Here is a 23550-nt window from a genome sequence, read left to right on the forward strand (position 1 = left end):
CCATTTGTTGTTTCATTTAAACCGAAACCACTGCTAAAAATGCGCAGAAAATAGGGCTAGCAGGATTAAAAAATGACCACACGCCGCGACTTACGATCGAATAAATGATGAATACTGCAACTTGTCTGTGGTCTGCGTCCTTTTTCCCTGCTCTCAAGCATAGGCTATATTTTTATGCTATTTTCTTCGAAACCGGGTACAGATGACTTCAACATTTCAGCTAAAGCTTGTAAAACTGTTTTAATGTCAAGGGTTTGTCATTTTATTACATCACAAAGCAATATTTCCACGTAACAATGACACTTGCATAGCAAAATTAGAAACAAACACAATTATAGTTTTGGTTCGAATTTTGTGAAAATAACAACCGAAAAAGAAAGAAAACGCACACGATTCACTATAACTAAATTTTTACAATGTTTACAACCAACAATTTATGATCATGGTAAGAACACTGGCATTTTATTGGAATGACCTATCCGTTTCTAAGTGCTTATTCTAATGTTACATTGCAAAAGACGTGTCATTTGTGCTTCTTATCATTAAAACTTGGACTGCATGCAAGATGTTTTATTTTTTTAGAGAAGGATCACACATCTAAGAGCATTTTTCCCGTTTTTGGCCATTAACAGAGGTTTAATAAGAGTATGTCAAACACAATTTGACGTTGGGTAAAATGGAACGAAAAATGACCCAAGTATTGTTGAGGTTGTTTGTAAAAATCGAGTATAGGTAGTTTACAAAATATGGTTCAAACCAGATTCAATCAATATACTGTCCTTAAGGTAGGCAACCGAAACTGAAATTAATCAGTTCTTGCCTGTTTAAATTTTATTATTATGAGTCAATTTTTAGGGTTAAGTTTGCAGCCAATTTGAAACCAATGTTATGTAGTGTTGCATAATATGTAAATAACACATATGAAGGCCATAAACAAACAAATTATGCCAATATTTTAATGCAACAGAAACATACAATAAACTTCACTAGAGTGGGTGTATTCAAACATTTTTTCAGAGAATTAGTGTTAGTTAATATTTTGGTTGTTATTTTTTTGCAGATTTTATACAAAAACTTTTAAGGAAAGCCCCCCCCCCCACTACTATTACTGTAGTTTAGTAATTTTTTGTAATTGTAAATAAAAAAAGAGAAGAAAAGGGTTTTAACATTTTTTTTATCACACATCACATCAACAAATTGATCTACAACTTTTCTCAAACTACCACACACCACAAACAAATATACAATAGGAGGAAATTAACTATCTGGGCAAGTATATTTCTTACAGGAATTTTTAACAGATTTGTTTTTTTTTGTAACCAGTAAATTAGTAAAAAATGCAGTTAAATTATAGAAAACAGATTGATTAGGCAACAAACCACAAAATAGGCAAGAACCAACTGCTACATCAACGAGAAGTGACTAATAAAGACATTTACCCCAGCTCTGCCATTATAAGGTGAAATTTCACTCCAAGCCTTCATACAGTTTCTCAATCTCTTCGTTGTATCGAGCTTCAAGCTGCGGGCGCCTCGACTTAAAAGTGGGGGTGAGAAGGTTGTTCTCAACACTGAACATTTCCGTTGACAGATGGATACGTTTGGGCTGGGTATGAAAATAAATGAGATTTTTTTTAGGGTTCGAGTTTGTATGTTTATTACGCACAAAAGTTTTGAGTGTGTTTTCGCAAAATCAAAGGTACTGGATCAAAAATGGCCACAGCGTGCACATCTATATTTTTGTTCACAGTGCTCCATGGAATACTGAGGGAGCTTAAAGTTGAAGGGACTGGATTAGGAATTGTGAAGCAACTGCTTAAAAACCGTAGTGCCATCGGCGCAGTGTATTAAGTCTCATTAAAGCTGGGTTCCTTATACAGCGGTGCTTCATTATGGATGGGTCGTCAATTACAGTAGTTCACGGAGCCTTGAAAACTGAGCACCCTACTTTATCTCAAAATTTTTTGACGTTTCTGCTTGTTTGCACCACTAAAATTGTCACAGCCTGATGAATGGGTCTGTGGCAGTACAAAAAGTTGTAAAAAAATTGGATCGCCAAAAAACGAGCCTGAAACTGGGGCCCAAATCCCAAAGTACAAGCCCGAAACTCGAATCGTTTCTGAGAAGCCCATTTAGGAACGAAAGTTTGATTGACAGGCTTATACATTGAAGCCTCAGGAAAGACTAAGACAACAAACACAATAGACAATTGATCTTGAACAAGGCGTTTTAGGGCTGTTTGGCATTAGGTCAGGTCCAGCAACCAACTACATAAATGTATTCAAAACTAGAAAGGTGGCTTTCTGATATACTTCCATTTTATATATTCTATGCGATATTTACCAATTTACTATACACAACATTTGATCTAAACATATGATTGTTTTTGCAAGCAAAAACGAATGGGTCCCCACACGCGCGTTTGTGCGGATTTATGGTTAACAAACGTCCTGGTTATTTTTAGATTCTTAAGGAAAAACTTAACCAACTTTTGGGGTTTAAGGGGTAAAAATGGGTGAATCCAATAAAAAGTTACAAAATTCTTTAGAATAGCTTACATTGCACCAACCAACAAAGCATGAAACCCTCAGATTATGTACTTTAGTCAGTACAGCCGTTTTTAATTTTTTTCGTTTTGGGGGCCTGTGGGTGAACCGCTGGGTCGTTTGGGGTCAAACTCCAGGAGGATCAAATTCGGAACAATAACTAACATCTGTGCAAATTTGAATAAATTTGAAGTACCCTTTCTTAGCCAAATACATTTAACAAACCAGCGCTAGACAGAAACGAATATTTTGGGGTTTAAGGGGTGAAAATGGGTAAATCTTTTTTAAGGTACAAAATTCTTTGAAATACCTTATATTGCACCAAACAACAAAGCATATAACTCCTAAATGAAGTACTTTAGTCAGTACAGCCGTTTTAAAAATTTTACGTTTTTGGGGCCTGTGGGTGAACCGCTGGGTCATTTGGGGTCAAACTTCAGGAGGATCAAATTTGGATTAATAACTAACATCTGTCCAGATTTGAATAAATTTGAAGCACTCTTTCTTGACCAAACGCGTCTCACAAACCAGCGTTAGACAGAAAAAAAAAATACGGACAAAAACAATATGTGTCCCCTTCATAGAAGGGGACCCATAAAAATACTGACGCAGAGTGTAAAGTCAGGCCCGAATCATGTCCGTTTTGTTTAAAAAACCTAAGCCCGAACGCGGCCCGACTTACACCTCTGGTCCGCCAATGTCTTGTCGCTATGACAAAGCTTATGAAACATGTAACTTTACTGACCAGCTCAAAGGACTTGAGACCACGCTTTCGTCCAACGGCGGTCAAATCTTCCAGAATAAGTTTTTTCGCTTTTTCGTTCTGACACAAATCGTCATAGCTTGCTTTCACACCACGTGACGCACACCAAGCTTCCACTGTTTCGGGGTCGGGCACGGCGATCACAACGATTGATGCTTTTAAGCTATGCCCGTGCACGAACACCTGTGAAAATATAGGAGGTTGGACTTTTAGACTTAAGTGTGAAATACATTTGTACATTGCCCACAAACGTAGCTATTTTGAACCATTGACGGAACAGGTGATTGACCCCCTTTTGGTTATGCGAATGATAATCCCTTGTTATACGTCACCTGTGCAACAGCTGGCGATTGGACAAGGACTTGTTCGATTTTCTCCGGTGCAATATATTCTCCTTGTGCGAGTTTGAAAATGTGCTTCTTACGGTCGATGATTTTCAAAGCTCCACTCTGCATGATAAATATGTAAATGGGTAAAATTCTAAGTAGGGATTTTTCATTTGATTTGAAGATTAAACATTGTTTATTCCGTTTTGATCTGTGTATACTGTTCCAAAATAGCTCAATGCTTGCAGTAACGACTTCTACGCGGAACTGTTACGAAGTCTTACTATATTTTAATATCTGTTTGTTATATACTTACAGACGACCACATTATTATTAAAATTATGAACAGACCCTTACATAGTGTTCCAAAATAAGAAATTTATCCAACAAACAGTCACCGTAATAAACATTTGTATTTAACAAAAGAAATTTCGTTTGATTCACACTTACAGGCAACCACATCCCTACATCCCCCGTATGAAGCCAACCGTCCTCATCGAATGCTTGCTTCGTCTTTTCCTCATCTCTATAATAACCTGGAAATAAACGGTAACATGTAGCTTTGGAAGTTTTTATTACTTTACCATGTACGGAACCGTATCACGGACCAGTTAATAAGTTTTATGTGTGTGTGTGAAGGGACGTAACACGACTGACGGTGGATTAGCATTTACCAAAACACTTGAGAATAAACCTCATGGCTTTTCACGTTAATTCGGCTATCATATTTAACCATTCGATTTTGTCCATGATTAACGTTCTGTTTACCGTTTTGTTTTCCCCATACAAGCAGTTTAACGCCATAAAGTGAATTCATCAAGCATCGGATTTCGGCTATGCATTTTAGGTGGCATTTAAACACTGCCCAAACTTTAACATTTTTTTGCGATTAATCAAAACATTTCTGTAACTATAATATTTGGAGTTTAGAACAGGGGTGTGCAACCTGCGGCCCGCGGGCCAAATGCGGCCCTTAATTAAAGGTTGTGCGGCCCGCAGAGACGCTTGGATTTTAAATGTACTGACAAATGAGTCTAACTTATATATGTTTTTGAGCAGATTAATGCGTCCAATGTTATTTTTCTGCAACCTGGCAATATGTGACTAGAATCAAATGCGAATTTTACTTGTAGTTAAGCATATTTGGTAAGCAACAAATTGAAATCACCTTGTGTTATGCACAGGTGCGGCCCGTGATCAAATTTTGGCAATTATATTTGGCCCCACAGCAACAAAGGTTGCACACCCCTGGTTTAGAATCCAGCCTGCAATAAACGAAACAAACGGAAATGGTAATTGTACCTTGAAATACATTAGTTCCTTTCACACAAACTTCCCCCTTATTGTCCTTGACGAAGTAATTTTTCTCCGGGACATCGACTAACTTGATAACATTACATAAAACTGGAGTTCCAACACTTGACGAGTGGTAATCTCCTGGTAAAGTGATGCTAATAGCAGCGGTGGCTTCAGTTTGACCGTAACCTGAAGAAAGATTTGGAAAGAGGAAAGATTTGTAAGTTAAGCAAAGAGACCGCATACCGTAAGATTAAGGTACAGTTCATAAAAAAAGTCAACTGTAAAAAATGTTTGGAGAAAAGGAAAGTTTAAACATTTTTTAAGCATTTCCTGTTTAAAAAGAAGGGAAATGGGTAACTTAAATGTAGACCGTAACACGAATAATGAATAAATATTACAAACCTTCGGAAAACGGAATCCCAAGAGCGACTCTCATAAAGTTGATGACGTCTATTGAAACGGGGGCTGCCCCTGTTATGCAAAGACGAATACGACCCCCCATCATGTTTTGGATTTTCCTGAAAATACAAATGTTTGGAAATAAAAATTTGTTTCACATTAAAGTATTAAATATGTTAAATGGTTGGTATGTGAAAAGATAATTAAAAAAGTCGTCAAAAAGGTAAAACTAAAAACAATGTAAAAAATTGATTTGTCCTCAGCTAAATATGACAGTTTCTGTTTGGTCAGTTTCGTGTATGACCGGTTTTGTCCATGGCATTGCACTCAGTCTGTTCAGTTGCAGTTGTCGTACAGTTGTAGCTGACTAAATGTTTAAGATGGGCAAACCGCAAAACCAAACGCTTGTGTAATTCCCAGTGAAGTGTAAATCAGCAATTTTATCGTAAACAATCGACGTTTCGACGCCCTATCGCTTTATAAGAATTTTGTCCTGCAAGTTATGTCATTATCCTGATGAAGGCGTCTGGTATAGGGCGTCGAAACGTCGATTGTTTACAATAAAACTGCTGGATGAGCAATACTTGGTTGTACATTATGCCTGGCAGCAATAGCCTATTTTGTAAATCAGCACGTTAATCGTTTTCTAACTTACCCAAATACGAGTTTATCCCATATAGTGTTTCTTGTAACGATTCCCTGCTTGAGTTTAGCCAGTTTAGCGTTCACTGCTTTCTCCAGAAGAAACTTTTTGATGAAAGATTGAGACGCCCCAGCCCAAATCTACACAAAGATAACATGCAATACATGTACTTTAAACTTGAAACAGAATCTCCCAGCTGGTTGCTTGGTGGATGAACACTATAATTAACCTTATGTCTATTTAGTTACTATTTTCAAAATTAAGGACGAATGACGTTTTGCAAAGACATAAATCGACAATTTTAACATGTACAGGAACATTAACACTGTCATATATATACAGTAAACATCGGTAAACCGGATTCGGTTATTTCGCCTAATTTGGACAAAACTTGAGGTACAAATGATTTGTAATGTGGTAAGACTTAAGACTGATCGACATCGGTTAATTTGGATCTTTGCCAAATCTGGATTTTTTTTGGTCCAAACGGGTCCGGATTAACCGAGATTTACTGTAAATTAACACTGTTGTGAGTTTTTATATTCACAAGACCGCCAAAAAAGCAAGTTAAAAATGTAGAAATGCAAGATGAACATACATTTGTTGCTGGGATCAAGAAACTTGGTCATTATAAACCTAACCGCCATAAGAGTTAATCTTAGCACGTTACTGGTAAAATCAATGTTAAACAATTTTATTGTTGAACAACTGACGGCACCGCGCATGCGCAGTGCGCCGCCTACGTTACCTTGGTAGAGCTACTAACACCATAACTCACACGACACCCAAAGTCGATTAGGGGGCGTAAAGAGCTGATTTTTTTATTTAGCGGCTATAAATGGGTTGGGTTGGGAAATAAGTTTTTAATTTTTTTACATTAGTAACTAATTTTTGGGGTTAGTTTTATTGAATTTTAAGTGCTAATACCTTACCCCGACCCTAATAGCCCTAACCGTAAGCATTTTTGGAGATATAACCAAATCGACTTTGGGTGTCGTGTGCATTATGGTGTTAGTAGCTCTACCCGTTACCTTGTCGTAAAACTTGTTGATCAACCTTGGAACCATGGGAAAGATGGTTGGACGTAATGTTGCGACGTCGCCTAGCAACAGTTTCACGTCACCCTGGAAAAATCCGATACTGAAACGAAAAAAAGGCAGCGTGTACTAAAAAGCGTCTGGTGAGAACGAATATAGAAGTGGTTCTTGCCTTATTTTTCGATAAATACCCCTAAATGGATAATTTGATTTTTTTCACGGATAAATTTGATTTTCATTTTTTGGGTTTTAGGTGCAAATACAATCAATCAGGGCCCCTTTGGGGTAAGAATCATAAAATACTTGGAACCATAAAAAAATTATATTTACTGTACTGGCTTGAACAAGTAGAGCAGTGGTTCTTCACTTGTGAAACATTACCGCCAAATGAGTTACTTGAAAACTTTCTGGTATAAAATAGCTTATCATTTTTTGTTTCCAAGGCTAAACTATATCAATGACGTTACTCTTTGGGGTAACAATGACAAAAAGTTAATAACCCGTAAAAAGAGCCTATGTATTGTACTGCTCGATTGGGTAAAGTTAAACACATTAAACATATGTTGTTAAGTTTCACTGCAAGTATCAAGTCAACTCATTGTGATCCAAACAGTTTCACAAGGCCGAAATCACAACATGAGCTTACAACAATAGTTTAGTGCAAAGGGTTCACGTATCTTGTGTCGTTTTTTGATTTCATAGCCCCAAGGTCACATTTACATTCACTAATAAAATCCTATGATACAAAATCGAAAGATGAAATGCGCTTTACCGTTTCCAACAAAACACCATGTTTATATGTTTTGAGGTCACCACAAGTAATGTTGTTGCATTGAACAAACAACGTCAACTATAACTTTGTGTTCTGTAAATCTGTGGAGCTTTTGTTGTACTGTTGTACATGTGAAGTTGGATTGGTCTTTACTTGACATGTGCCAACTTGTACAGCACTTATACCCAGTGGTGGGATTCAAACTTTATGTCAGCCCGTTCTATCACAAAGCCATGTTTTTCAGCCGGTTAATTGACAGTAACCAGTAACGCTAACCGGTTCGCTGATCTCATAAAATTTCGTGAGACGGTTCCATAGAACCGGTGTGAACCGGCTAAATCCCACCACTGGTTAGAGGTTAACTATTGTGTGCACGTCTTGTAAAAATGTTTATTACAAAACCATTTGTTTACGGATAACATTCAGTACAATTATGGCAGTTATTAAAGTTTTTGGGATCAGCGAACCGGTTAACGCAGTTATTAAAGTTTTGAAACACGGTCACAGGTAACCATATCATTTTCCCACCTTGCGCCGACTGAGTAGACTTGCGCAGCTACAACTCTCTCCATCATATGGGCGAGTGGGAGGTATGAGATGTGAACGTCATCTTTACCCATTTTAAGGAAACTCTGCAAATTTGAAACACGTACTTATAGATTTAATGTTAACCAGTTATAAATAAGGCCACTGCATATTCCCACTTTGAAAAAAACTGGAAATATTTAATTGAAAGCATAAACTGTTTTCCAATTATTTACCGTTCGTCCGATTGCAAAGGCTCCGTTAAAGTTTGCAATGACATTCCTATGACTGAGCATAGCTCCTTTGGGCAAACCTGTAGTTCCACTGGTGTAACAGACTGTATGCAGGTCAGTAGCTTTCGGTGGCTGTTGATAAAAGTGAAGAACAGTCAATTACAAAAGCGCCAGTACATTTACTTGACTTTAGTCGCATTTAGACGTTTAAAACTATATTCAGACTTGAATGAACGAAGAAAAAAAAAATTAAAAACGTTATTTTCATTACTGATTATAAAACATTAAGTATTTTTTTAATTGCATATTAATTTGTTTGTATTTGACTCTTTTCGTATTTACATAGTTTTTACTAATTTCATCCCTTCACAAAAATAGTTTTTAAACTTTTGATTTTATTTTTTTTAATTTTTTATTCTTTTTTAGTAATTGGATCCGATTATAAAACAAAGATAGTTTTTTAACCTTTTACTTTGAGTTGAAATAATCAGATTAAACATCATTTAATAAAACTCACGACAAAATCTTTCAGATCATTTTTCCCGCGTTCCTCCACTTCCGCCATTTTCACAACCTTCACGCCGGTTTCCTCTGACAGTTGCTTGACGTCATCGGTGACATCATCTATGACGACGATGAGCTTGACCTTGTATTTGTCCTCCTTGACCCCTGTGAGCAAGGTCGTGGCCTTGGTACAGTTGTCCACAACCACAATGTTCAGTTGACCTGAAAAACAGAAAAAATAGGAAATGTTGTTTAACCTTCGAACCAATGACCAAAGCTGGTTTTTAAGCTAGCTTTGCGCAGTCAAGTGTAAGAAAGGATAAATATTGTCGGTTTATGTCATAAAAACAGGATTTAGAAAATTTTACACCAAAGTCATCTAAGCAAGCAAAAACGGAAAATAGTTTCCAAGTTACGGAATCAATCAAAATGCGCATCAACGATACCATGCGTGTAAACGTTCTTTCCAGATGTAAAAGGACCAACGAACGTCAGAGCTAGAAGGAAAACATATACGTTCCCTTTATGGAGGATGCCCATAACAACAGGAGTGCAAGTTTAAACACCCAGATATTGGGTAAAACTGTTCCCATGGGTACTTACACTGGTTGATGATGTGTTGAACCGATTCAGGCCCGAGCGTGTCATACAGAGGCACAATAACCATGGAGTAAGAGTTGCAAGCCTGCTCCACAACTTTCCACTCGACCCGGTTTTGCGAGAATATACCGATGAACTGAGATGGGTCGGATGTAGCGCCCTCCAGCAGAAGCCCCGAGCCGAAATGTTGAACTCGATCTAGAACTTGTTGGTATGTGAGCCATTTGAAACCTTGGTCGGGACCGGGACGCCATCCAACACACGGACCACCCTCTGTAAACACAAAGTATGATTTGATTCAAACCAGGTTAAGTTCAGTCAAAGGTTATATTAGGTCATTTTCAGTTATAGGTTATAATAGGTCATAGTCGGTTAAAGGTTATAATAGGTCATAGTCGGTTAAAGGTTAAAATAGGTCATTTGTGGACTAAGAGTAAAACGATCTTTTTCGGTTAAGGGCCAAAGGTCGGTTTAGGTCAAAAACGGTGATTTTCGGTCAGAGTTTTTAAAAGTTCATTTTTGGTTGACGATTTAAGTTATTTTCCACCAAAAACGGGCGGGTTGGCGTATCTCGTGCGACTTTCGTTAAGAGAGCGGGATTTTTGATTGTCTTAAAAAGTTAAAATAAATAAAAAAATAGAAAACAAAACACCTTGCTTTTAACCTAAAATGTGGAAGGAGGGCATCAACTTGTATTTTACATAACAGGTGATCAAACAAGTTTATTTTAACGTTTAATGTGGTCATTTGTGTCATTTAAACAACAACAATCTACTCAGTGAGTCTCAGTCCTCACTTATATAAGAAGCATCATGTTTACCTGACAATTTAAAACCGTGTAGAAAGTTGTCATGTAAAGTCTCAACTCCACTGACGAGCGATTTCAGGGGTTCTCCTGTCATCAGTGGTGAAGCCCTCACTCCGTCTTCCTTCTGCATAAAACATAAAGATATATTTAAAGTACGCCAGGCTCATTGAAGGCCTTTTATACTAAATCGAGCCGGTCTTTCAAACATTCACCATATGGCAAAGCATTGGGTAGAAAAATCTAGCCTGTGGTGGGATTCGAACCTACGACAGGAGATTTTCACCACTAAGACTTCGAGACTTTAACAAACAGTTTAATTAATGTTCATGTAAATGGTCACAAGTATGATGTGCTGTGACATAACAATATCCCAAAATGACACAACAAGCAATATGTCTCCTACATAATATATGTCATAAAAAAAAATTCAATGATATAAAACTTTTGCTGAAAAACATGTAGTGTCTTTTTTGGAACTTACACCATAAGGAACAGTTTGTTTTTGGACCAATTCATAAATGGGAACTGCTTTCAAAGTCTCATCCGCACTAGGGGTTTTCCCGTTACCGTTATCGGCTTTCTGCATATCCTCAGTGACGTCACAATGCTGGTTGTTCTGTGACGCGACGACAACTTCGGCCATTGTTACGCAGTTATATAAACGTCAAAGCATTAAACAAACCTGGCTGTGAATGCGAAAGAAATGTCGTAAACCAAACTAGCCACTGTTGCTTGCGAAATGTCAAGCGTAAAATAATGAACACAGGACAAGAAAGAGTTGGATCAAAAACTAAACTGCTTTTACCACTCTGCAATTATTGCACAGACGCAGACGTTTTCTTGCACTAAGGAAAACAACAGTGATTGTTGAAACGTCTGCAATTAAATGCATTCACCATACACAAGCTCTAAGGCAGTTTCGTTTCTTAATCAAGCGAACTCACAAACTTTAACACTGCAAAAAATTTTCGCCTTACAAATTTGTTAATAAATCAGGACTATCTTGACTTAAACAGAAACTCTGTGGTCCCAAACTCCCCATGTAAATCACCACAACCACGAAGTTAAAAGTTGTTTCAGTTCCGAAACATGGTAAGAATTTTGAGCTGGTTCCCGCCCCAGGCGATACGTAATTTTATGCTCCAAATGCGACGTTGAACTTAAATCGTCGTTGAAGCGTAAAATTGTTCGGTTACATCGCTTGGGTTTCGATTGTTAACAAAAAATTTTCAAGTTAAATTCAATAGTTTTTCTTTTACTAATGCCTGACTGAGTTTGATGCATGACTGATTTTGTCTATGTGGCAAGTTGTAACTAGTTGCAATTGAAAGCGTTTTAAAGTTGCAAAAACTATTGTATGTGTGTTCTTCTATCATGCTTGTTAATCATCTGTTTACGATTTTATTTAAATAAGGCAGTAAATAAGTTGAAGAGGCTTTCTACATCCACTTGACAATACAATACTTCTGCACACGATGTAGCTGCAGCGCATAAGCCGCGATCCGCCAGTTGTGCCCTCCACTTTTTGGGGCGCTGCATAGAACCCTTCAACGTTGCGCAGCTATTTTCGGCTAAACGCAATTGTGTCTTCCTCAGACCAGAGCCATTATATTGACGTGCCTGGACACTCCTGCTCTAACCAATCAGACCCGTCTGCCGCGTCACGGTCCAGTTGTGTTACTTAACGCATCAACAATTTTCCATTTCAAGCGTGTGTTTCGGCAGGAGACAGAGGAAGAAAAATGTCAACAAATCTCGTTTGGAGAAATATTTTAGTTTTTTTGACTAAATTTTCACAATTTTATTAAAAATTTAGTGGTTTAGTGCTTATTATCCAATAAATAAGCTGCAATTGACTGTACAGTATGCACATTGCAGATGCACTGGGAAAACGTATCACTTACGAGCTGTTTCTTCGTTTTTTCATGAACCTAACAAAATGGCTTTTTCCTTCACACAAGACGATGTAACATGAGGTGCATCATTGCCTCATGGTGTATTGGTTTACGCCTAATTTGGGCAAACTGTGGCTATATAGCCAGCTGCATATGCTGCCAGCCTACATGTTTTTGTTACTGTTTAGCTAAAATGATAGTGTGTTATTGCCACACACAAGTATTATACTTCTCTTCTTTAAACATTGCTATATTTATTTTTAAATGTTCCTTTAGCTTTAGGTCACAAGAAAAAAATATTTTGCATTTTTTAATGTGTCACCTTGATAATATAAGCAAGAACTGAACATAAATGCATCACTGTTTTTTGTAAACATTTTGTGTTGTTACAATTTATGGTCTGCAAGTCAAGATTGAATGGTTTTATAATCCAGTTGTGTTTGATGATGATGATGAACAAAATGATTTCACACATTTTTACAATAGAGGTATGTGTACTTGAACTTAACTACATAGGTTTTTAGGTTACGAATAAAATACATGAACTGTTTGGAAATTAAAGTTCAGTAAAATTGGCATTCAATAGCTTTTGGAATGAACAACAACAATCAACACTACAACAACTGGTGTTATCCCTAGTAGTTAAAATCTATATGGTCTAGTTTTAAAGCCTAGACCACAGTCACCAAGCATATCAAATGCCTAAAGATTCAAATATTTTGGTTCTTTCATTACAACTGACATTGTGCAGACATGTTTTAGAACATGATTCTTAAATTTTGTGCAAAGAAATGTTTTGCTTTTTATTCACTAATTACTCTTTTTTGTTTGTATTTAAGGAATGCTTCACGCCCACAAGTTGGCATTTGAAATCACAGGATGTACAGGGAGCATAATTCGGCAGTGTGTGTGCACAAGGTTGCTGAAGTAAAAAGCCATATGTACATGAATTCAGTCAAAGAATCCATGCAATTATTCATTCATGAATGTTAAAAATTACCTGTAAAGGGGTTGGACATTTTGTATGCTACATGTTGGGCTAATATGTTTTTTTTCTGACATATACTGTATATATATTTGTGATTTAGGGGTGTGATTTTTATTGAAAACCTTAGCTACATACTAGTTGCTCACAATACAAATGTGTTTTATTGATCACTTTTTATTTGATTACCATGGGGGAAAAACTCAAATCATTCCAAGAGGAGGTTGATTGGCATTTTCCATGTGCTCTTTTGTTGTGAAGCACTCAAGTAGTTCAGTCAATCGCATTGCATAATAATGTCCTCCAATTCGAAATTATTTTCTGATCATACTTTCAAATGATGAAATGAGGAACTCAAGATTGCAAGTTTTTTTTTCACTCCATGACTGCAAATCCTCATTAACATTTGTAGCAACTAAAAGTTGGTCAAAATCTCTGGTGGTTGATTGTAGGTGTTGCAATTGAATCAACTTGCAGCAATTTTTCATTAGATGTGTTTTTTTCCCTTACATACAGAAAAAGTTGGAAAATACATTTCTATGAACACTTCCTCAAATGTAATCACATACCTGCTGTTTATGCAAAGGCACTTCCATTGTAGCCACACCTGTTTTAATGTCAGTAATAGAGAGAGCAGTTTACTAAGAACTATATTCTTGGGGGACATTCTTCCCTGTGCACAAAGCTTTTTCACTGGACATTTTTATCTCATTAGTAAGGTTTGTAAACAAAGCTCCATTAGCTCGAGCTTTCTCAACTTTGGATCGTAGTTGAAATAAAGTCATCGTTGTATCAAAAACAGTATGCTTTTGTCCACTTATTGACAACTCCTAGCAAACGTCTTCTCATAATTTCTATAATTATCTGTGTTGCGGTTGGACTACATGCTTTATAGTCAATGTAACTCGCCATCAGAATAAAGCATATTACGCTTTTCGTGCAGTACAGAACTTACATCCAACTAAAATTCGCAACGTCTTGCAGGCTACAGTGTGCAGAATCACCTCTTTTTGTAACACAACTGAAGCGTGAAGCGGCAGACGGGTCGAAAAAGAGCGGCGCTTTTAAGAGAAAGAACAAAAAAAGAAAAAGGCGGCAGTGACCAGGCACGTCAATATAGTGGCTCTGCTCAGACCAAAAACAATATTGTCAACTCTAATCAATATTGTTTGATTTCAGAAAACTGCATCGTACTAAGGTGAGTGTAAAATTCTGTCACATTCATAACCATAGTCGTGGTTTTCCAAAGTTTAGTTCCAATTTTAAACACGCAATACAGCAACACACAAACCGCTTCGTTACTCATAAATATTCCTTTAAATGCTAAGCTACATTTAAAGACATGCTAATGCCAATATTGACCAAGCTGAATGTACAAGAGTTACACGGAAACAATAAATTTAAAGAGGCAAGCTCAGAAAAGTTGTAACATTTACAGTGCCGGATTGACGGTGCATCTAAAATATACAGGATTGCTTGGTGCATTATGACATCGCTCGGTGCATCGTTATGACACTTGGTGCACCTTTTATATCACTTGGTGCACGTTTATTACACTTATAGTGCGCCTTTTTATCTCTCGGTGCACCCTTATATCGCTTGGTGCACCTTTATATCACTCTATAATGCTAGGTGTACCTTAGCGATATAAGGGTGCACCAAGCGATATAAGGGTGCACCAAGTGATATAAGGGTGCACCAAGCGATATAAGGGTGCACCAAGCGATATAAGGGTGCACCAAGCGATATAAGGGTGCACCAAGCGATGTGAACGTGCACCAAGCAAAATTAAGGTGCACCAAGTGATATAAGGGTGCACCAAGCGATATAAGGGTGCATCAAGTGATATAAATGTGCACAAAGCTATATTAAGGCGCACCAAGCTGTAGTAATAATGCACCAAGCGATCCAAGTGATCCAAGCGATCCTGTATATTTTAGATGCACCCCCGGATTAAGGGTCTGTTGGCCCGTAGGCACATTTTATAAGTGGCCCGAAAATCAGGGTTGCCAACTAAAAAATTAGAATTATCAGTGTTGCCAAATCATTCAAAGTGGCCTGGATTTTTGACTGGTCTGTAGGCACGTGCCTACTTTGCCTAATGGTTAATCCAGCACTGAACATTTAACGCATGTGTCTGGGATTTATACTTACGTATGTATTACTCATGTTAACTTCACAACTGCAAGCAGTGGTTCCCAAACTTTTGTCCCGTGGCCCTAATATTTAGTCGAAATAGTGGTGTTGCTCACCACAAATTTTAAATACAGTTGCAATTTAAAAGCGATTTAAAGATCACAAATGATTAAGACAGCTTAATTTAGTGCAAATTACTGCGATTTCGAAAAGCTGTGGCCCACTCAAATGTTTTCATGTCTCATAGTTTGGAAACCACTGAACCAGACAATAGATAACTCGGTCACGTAGATACAAATTTTCCCCTTGTGGAGATAAACAACATCAAGGTTTAATGTTTGCTGTTCACCAATTCCTCTTCTAAACCCGGAAAGCGCCAAAGGAGTCGCATCAAGTGAGCTGCCGGTTTTAATAATTTATTGCCAAAACACCAAGAACATGACTCAAACAGGTTTTGTCGGCAAACTTGTGTCCATAGTAAAAGCTGCCCCAACTCAAAACTGATAAACACTCGTTTTCCGGTTTCTATAGTTAATTTTACCATCTGAAAATCTGGCCTAATATTTAAAAGCCAAGTTTCTGAAACGTTTTAGGGTTTTAACACAAGTTTACTTTGCTCTGTTGCGTACTAAACACGCTTATGTCGAGTTAAGGGCTACTAGAAAAAGTCGCATGTGTTTTACTCGAATTATCAGGTTGTAGTGAAAATAAGAACCGGACGCATTAATCTACTCAGAAACAAACTGCTCGCCAGCAACACAACAAAATAGTTCAGCGCTCCACACTTTATTCTTAATCCAAACGGCTGCAGGTTACAAACCACTGCTCTACATATTAACTGCAATGTGACCATTCAGATAATGGCCAGGGCTGACAAAAAAAACATTTCATCAAAACAACGCGACATCACAATTAATCTTTATGACTCATAGATGTCAATAACGTGCTGCTAAGCAACACTAACGTCATTATAACAGTGACGTAAACCTTGTACGAGCAGTTGCATTATACACGACGGGTTGTTACCAACTTCCTGCAGTCAAGGGTATTGAAATTTACCAAAATGTGCAAATACTAAGAGAAGTTTGTTATGGTAACTGCCTCACCGGAAGTTATACTTGTCTACTGACCAAATTGATAAGTTACAACTGTCTTGCGCTTTTGTGGCTTCAAAATACTTGGTATAGTTCCGGATGAAAGTTACCTCACGGGTTATGGGGTAACAATGTCGTTCCGCGTAGTGACAATGTAAAGTCAAGCAAAATATCGTATTTTTGACTTTATGTGTACTTTTACGCCTTAACAAAATAGTGGCTAGAAATCTGCTTGGCACAACACCGCAAAAAGCGCGTGAAGTCTTAAGGCCTTTTGTTTGTGGACATACTTCTGACGCTTATTTTAAACACCATTCAAACTGTCTCTTCGAAGTATTATGATTCCTAAAGCACCAGGTAGAGCATAAGTTGAATTGCTACTGTTTGTACATTTCAGGTACTTTCTTGTTAATATTTTTGACTTGCAGTCTTCCCATTACCAAATATGTTCGTTTTAAAGGTTTCTTGCTAAGCATGAACGAATTTGAAACCGTCACAACGTTTTACTACAGGAAACCATGTAGGTCAACATAGTTAAATCGTCCAACAAGTTGTACTAAGCCAATCGTGTCTACATCGTTGTGGTACTGTGTTCAACTATGAATACAGTGTTATTGCCGACATGTTGCTTAAACTTTCTGTTTTGCTAAACCGGTAACTTTACATAAAAACGATTGAGTTGGGTAGCTGACATTACCCCGATGAACACGCCCCTAACGAGACGTCGAAACGTCGGATGTGTTGTCTATAATTGCCAGTTGAGCAAAAACAAAGTGTTCAATTGTTCAGCTAGATTTTAGACTATTTTTTTGTAAACATAACCTTTCATAAAAGCAACTTGAAAATCACTGCTTTATGTCATGAGGTAATTACGGACTAACGAAAACCTTTCACGGGTTTGCTTAGGTCAGCGGACTTGGTGTTAAAAAATAATGTTGGTAGAATATGAAGTACCACGACCATGTATTTGGAACGTTGCAAACAAAAAAACTGCAATCATAACATTGTATGACAGAACAGGTTCTCAAATGGTACTCCTAAAGATAACGAAATGTATAGTTTGTATTGTTTGACCTTCCCAAGTTAAACACTGCTTTTTTTTCGTTTAACTATCTATATTGCGCCTTAAAAAACAAAAAACTTTAAAAAAAAACGCAGACTAAGCTTTAGGGATCATTTTCCTCAAACAAGTTATACGGCAAAAGACCAGGACTGCGACTGGGCTCACTAGCTGCAAGATAACATGCTCACAAGCAAGCGCAGATGAACTCACAAAAGGTGAATTTGTGATTCAACGTAGTGGCTTAAAAGACGGCGACACGGTTGACAAGGCAAGCATAAAAAGACGTCTGGACCCTCGATGGTGTACAGAATATCAGTTTACAAATCCAGGCCAAACTGTCTGGGCGTCCTATTACAAATTCATCTTAAAACACACGTATTGGTGACAAATATTACAGAAATTTGGAGTTGTTTCGCTTTACTATACCCCCAAAGGCCTACAGCTGCAAAATTGACCATAAGCTGTGTATAACTCCGCTTAACACGCGAAGCATGAGACACAACGCAAGGAATTTGGCGAATGTAGTGCAGACAGCTATCACGTTTGCAGACAAAACGCCAATTGCAAACACCCGTGCTTTGTATAGCCACTCCCTACAAACACGCAATACTTGCATGAAGGCATTTCATGTTTGAACACCATACATGCAAATTCGGCAAAGCCCAACTGAATATGTATAACATTTAGCAAATGTTAAAAGGGCAAGCTGACAAAGGACCAAAAAATTTTCTTGATTAACATAAAATTGCCTGTTAATTGAATTTACTCTTTTCAAAAAAACTTTACAGCCAGGCCTGTTTATCAATGCATTTCTGCAACGTTATTTTCTTACATTGCATTAAAATTTGAAACAAATTATCCATTCCACACTTTTACGAAATTAAAGGAAAAACTTGAATCTCGTAACAATATTTCATTGCGTAACTACTTGCGACAACGAGAAACCCTTATTACTGGACTAACAGTAAGCAGTTAACCTGCTCTAAACGTAGCCTCAGCGATCTGTGAAGCCTTTCATTAGCTCTACGGTAACCTTTACTCAACTGCGAGAATAGCTAAACGCTACATTCCTTAATGCCTTAAACAGCACACCACATATAGGCTTACAACAGGAGGCATCTGTGAAAAGGAGTTCTTTTGCATCGCATTTCCTGAATAGGAAATAAATAGCAATTGTATTGCGTTTTTACAACACATATGTGGGGCCTACGCTTTCGTGTATTAATTTCCTAGCCATACCACAGGACAATTGAATATTTGACTGAAATATTTGCTTTAAAACAAGTGATTATAGCCGCCAATATGTTAAACGTTACACTAATACTAGGGTGTTTCCCAACGAGTTTAGTAAAATATACCGCATTTGCAAAGTCATTGGGCATAATCGCGAAACAGTTAAAATAGCTAGTCTTGTGTGTCCTAGCACAAAAGCAATGGTAAACCCAGTTTTCTGAGATGTTAAACGAATTGTAGAAGACTTGCAAGCTTATTTGGAAAATGCCATAGTTTGCTGCACAAAGCACGTTGCTAAACCCTCAAAGTGTTACCAAGCTATTCGGAACAAATAGACTACACTTAAACTGTACATGAAATAAATTAGTTTTTAATCTTTCCTCTACCTAAACAGTTATAAAATATCACACAACCGACAAGCAGACCAGCCCTGCTACCAATCTTGCTTTCACACTAGCCAGAATACTACTTGCATACTGAGCTGTCACGAGGCATGTCTACTTATTGCCAACTAGTTCGGAACGGGTTAAAAATCGTGACAATCCAAAGCAGGAAGTTGGCTTGTAAAAACACCCGTTTGTAGCAAAACAGAGTCGCCAATTTTTAGCAAACTGTGTGTCTGACTTTAGGCAATCTGAAAAATGCATGCCAACAACATAATAAATACATGCTGTGTATTTCTGGCATTAAGCAATCTAACAAAAACATGCCACAATATACAAATACACGCAAATAGCCTTTTTAGAACTTGAAAAAAAACGGTAGATCAAAAACCTGTTGCAGTACGAAACCAACCAGACAAAAAAAATAATTTTCGCTTTACAATAAACGAATCGCTTAAGATACACACGATTTCGACAGCACCTTGTCTGCTCACAGCTTGAATGCTCTATAGCAAAACATACGAGGCACGGCCGTAGCCTTTATTTGACGACATGTAATAAATATGCGGATTTTATTAACATCTTGGAAGGCTTCCTTGTTTGTTCGGTGTGTTCATGTGGCGTCTATACTCGCATAAAACGCGTTCAACCGTTTCAAACAATGCTGTAGTAAACAATGATTTCAATTCTTATATTCGGATAAAAATAGGAATAAGACATGTAAAAAAAAGTTCAAAAAATTAAGCTATATCCAAGACTGCTTGGCTGTCTGAGTAACGTGGAAGGGGTTACTAAAGGGTATTTTCAATAGTTTTAACCTTTGGGCAAACAAATCATAGAAGCGCGGGGGTTCGAAGATCTTACAACCAATCAGTTGCCACGTTTATAGTAGAAAGTGAAGGCACAATACCCCCACCTCGTGGACAACTTTAAACCAGAAAAGTAGGAAATTACACGTGAAAAAATAGAATCTTTTACCGTTTCAAGGACGCTAAAAATAAGTTTCCAAACCGTAGTATTCACTCAATTGTGTTTTAAATCAAAACAAAACCATAACTGCAGACAAAATTTAAAAACAAAATGTGTGTCAGTGGTAGTCAGGTCACATGAGGAGAGGGGAAACAATCCTTGGTGCAGCGCTGAGCATACGGCCGGTGTATAGAGCTGCGCGTATACAGGATAACGCAAATATGCATCCTCCTCAAAAACGTCCAAGACGCGTTTCACACACTTCCGTCGTTTAAATATTCATTCGTATGGCAAGCCTTCCCTCACCACAACAACCTTATACTGAGAACATATGTGATACAGCATGTTTTCCATTTATGTCGCCGCTTACGGTCACATGTCAATAACGGCAAATGTATATTTACGAAATACACGTGTATTCTCAAAATAACTACTCAAGACTCATAATGTCAGCTAACGTTTTTCTCAATGTATCACTTGCCTTTTATGATCTAGTAACAATAAACAGAATATACTCAAACTTTAACGCTCTCTACATTGCAAAGTCCACAAACATTACTGCAAGTCTGCTTATCTAAGCAACAAATGTAAGCTATCCCAATGCGAAAAAGCACGAAACTGCATCATCTTGAGCTTGTGTGAAACGTGCTGTACTGCCACTTAATACATGGTTTCCATGTGCTGGATGCGGTCTGGGAACGACGCATTCGGTGGCTTTAATAAGTGTTACGGACAACAGCAATTGTTGTGTGTGGGAAACCACGCAATTGTAATTGCTTGTGAAAAATCTGTGTTGGAAGAAAGATATGTATTTATGCATTAAAAAATTCTCTCAAAATTTACTAATTTTTTCTAAAAAAAAAATTAGCTCCTTTTTATGTGGGCAATTTCTATGTTAAAACAATGCTCATGCTGTTTTGTAGATCAATTGGAAAGGGAACTGGTTCACTTCCTTGAGTAAACACCACAAGTCCACAAGATAAACAGATATGCACCATGTTTGAAAGTTGCAAAACCACTGTTATGCCTCAGGCAAAATGCTTAAAGTTTGTCAGGTGATTCTTAGGGTTTTATGCACTTCCAAGCAACATGTGTCAAATATTTTGCCACACAAAATTTATAATATTTTGCCACAAATAAATTTTGAGCTTTTGTTGTAGTTGTAAACCATGACAATTAATGAACAAACATTTGAAAACCAGGTGGCTTATTTAGGCCCACAAATGCATTGTACATCAGACTGCAAGTTATTTATCCACTAAAAACCTTGTAATTTTGCTAGTGCTTTATACACCAGAACAATGCAAGTATTTTGTCACACCAAGTGGGCAAAAAATGTAAAAAAAAAACCTTGACAATTACTGTGTACATTAAGAAGTACAAAGTTCATTTAAGTTTGTGCAAAGTTTATTTAAGTTTGCATATGCATACATGTTACTGATCCTGTAACCTTGGGTGGCTGAGTATCGTTGTACCTAATTTATACATGTCTGTTATTACCTAGCAAACCTTATAAAACAATAAAAAACAACAACAGTATTGACTTTCGTAAAATGAGGTGTACTAAATATTTTTACTCGAGACTGTAACCACATGATTTTAAGTTGGATTGAATCATGGTGGTTTTTAATCCATGAGACAGAAATCTAATGAAGGAAGTGAAAGTAATCATAGAAACTGAAAACATCCATCATCGGCAACAATGGAAACTTTTAAGGCATTGTCAACTGGGAGAAGAACAATTGACCAACAAGACAGCAAAACAATCAGAAAGTATGCAGCTGCAATTGCACTATTTTTTACAATTATTGACACCAATTAATTAGCCATTAGCTTCATCAGACAGCTATACATAGATCTACTCATAAGTAAGAGACATAGCAGGCCAAACAGAAACTAGCATAAGAATTTCCTAAAACATTTCCAGAAAAAGGCAAATCTTTATGTCTACTTGTTCATTGTATTCTTTACAAAGCATTACCCCCTTATACACCAAAATACTGAACAAATAATTATTTTACTAGGTTACATATTTAGCAAGTTTTTCCAAGTAAAGGTTACTAAGCAATTCAACTGAAACAATATTACACACCTCCCAATGGACAGATTGCTTTTTAGGATCCACATCACATTTAAAACCATCGTTCCCTTCTTTTGACTTTTTCAACCACCACAAAAACGTTGCAAAGGCGATAGAACTGAGCCCAATCCATGATATTACATCAAGCTGCAAATTAAACAAGTGTTAATAAATATGTTTAAGTAGTGCTTTTTAATCCTAGTTTAACAAAGCTGTATGATAATTGGTTCGAAGTTTTTTTAGTCAATAAAAAATATAAATTAGGTCAGAAAATTAAACAGTCCATTGTGGGGCCTTACGCTGGTTTAAATGCAACTGGTGAGTGGTGTATATAAAATTGTTAGTGTATTTTAGAATACAACAGCATCACATTTTAAGTGTCCAAATTTGTGTAAAAGACAGACAAAATCCAAATTTACTATTGATATCAAAGTGCACAAATTATTTTTCTTTAAATGGTGTTAAGTAAGTTTATTGTTGGTGCAATGTTTGTTACAAAATGTTATATTTTAGTACAGCTAGTATGACATTATGCTGCAGCAAAAAATATACATTTTTCTATCAATGTTAAAATATATCAATCCAAAACGGGCATTGAGCAACAAACATGCCCTAGCAACAACAGCAACAAGTAAAAAAAAAGTGCATGAACATAAACCAATACTGTGTATTTTCGCAAAACCTCTTTGATTTTTGAATTTGATGAACTGTGTTGCATTAATTGTGTAATTTTTTAGAATAGATTATGTCTACTGCAGGAATTGAAAACTATATTGCTATAGTTTGGGTTTGCATAAATTGCATAAATTGCATAATGCATATATTTCAGTGTGGCCTAGGAATTCAGAGTTTCAGACAAATCTTTGCAAAAGCCGCAAATTCAAATACTTACCTCTCTTAAATAGTTAGTAACATACTTTTCCATAATATCCGACATGACGAATTAATATTTTAACAGATTTACTAAAAATATATGTCAGTTAGGTAGCCTGGCCCTGAACTAAATTTACCCTTAAAAATTTAGAGATTTTATGATAAACAAAGTTGGATAAAAACTTCCCAGCTAAGGAAACCAGACTTTTCAAACCGCATTTGATTTTGCGTTAAAACTGTTTAAAATTTTTGCTTACTGGTTTTTCTCTAAGTTTAAAGTCCAACGCAACCGTGCGTGAAAGGTGCACTCATGCGTTGCAAAAATCGCCCGCGACGATTTTAAATTTATTTAATTTATCTGGGGGACGAATTTTCTTTTTACTTT

The 23550-nt window shown here is 37.0% G+C and overlaps 1 protein-coding gene and 1 long non-coding RNA gene across 3 annotated transcripts; one reads left to right on the forward strand and one right to left on the reverse strand.

Moving 5' to 3' along the window:
* Window positions 1-246: 246 nt before the first annotated feature.
* LOC145232285 (long-chain-fatty-acid--CoA ligase 1-like) lies at window positions 247-23327 on the reverse strand. 2 transcript variants are annotated; one of them, XM_080096869.1, is made up of 15 exons: window positions 23185-23327; window positions 22305-22439; window positions 10467-10578; window positions 9650-9919; window positions 9060-9268; window positions 8546-8674; window positions 8313-8416; window positions 7007-7115; window positions 5988-6115; window positions 5336-5451; window positions 4937-5119; window positions 4085-4170; window positions 3641-3757; window positions 3291-3491; window positions 247-1605 (listed from the first exon to the last, which is right to left on the reverse strand). In XM_080096869.1, exons 1-15 carry the CDS (start codon window positions 23227-23229, stop codon window positions 1468-1470), a joined length of 2082 nt encoding a protein of 693 aa, XP_079952995.1. In that variant the 5' UTR covers window positions 23230-23327; the 3' UTR covers window positions 247-1467. The 2 variants fall into 2 exon arrangements, with proteins under 2 accessions (XP_079952995.1, XP_079952996.1); XM_080096870.1 differs by lacking the exons at window positions 22305-22439; window positions 23185-23327 and adding an exon at window positions 10936-11159.
* LOC145232286 (uncharacterized) lies at window positions 12070-13514 on the forward strand. The gene is made up of 2 exons (XR_013860853.1): window positions 12070-12837; window positions 13189-13514. It is a non-coding gene; the product is annotated as an uncharacterized LOC145232286 (long non-coding RNA).
* Window positions 23328-23550: the final 223 nt, after the last annotated feature.

This window comes from Phallusia mammillata, chromosome 6, assembly GCF_965637545.1.
Source record: "Phallusia mammillata chromosome 6, kaPhaMamm4.hap1.1, whole genome shotgun sequence".
Lineage (NCBI taxonomy): Eukaryota > Metazoa > Chordata > Ascidiacea > Phlebobranchia > Ascidiidae > Phallusia > Phallusia mammillata.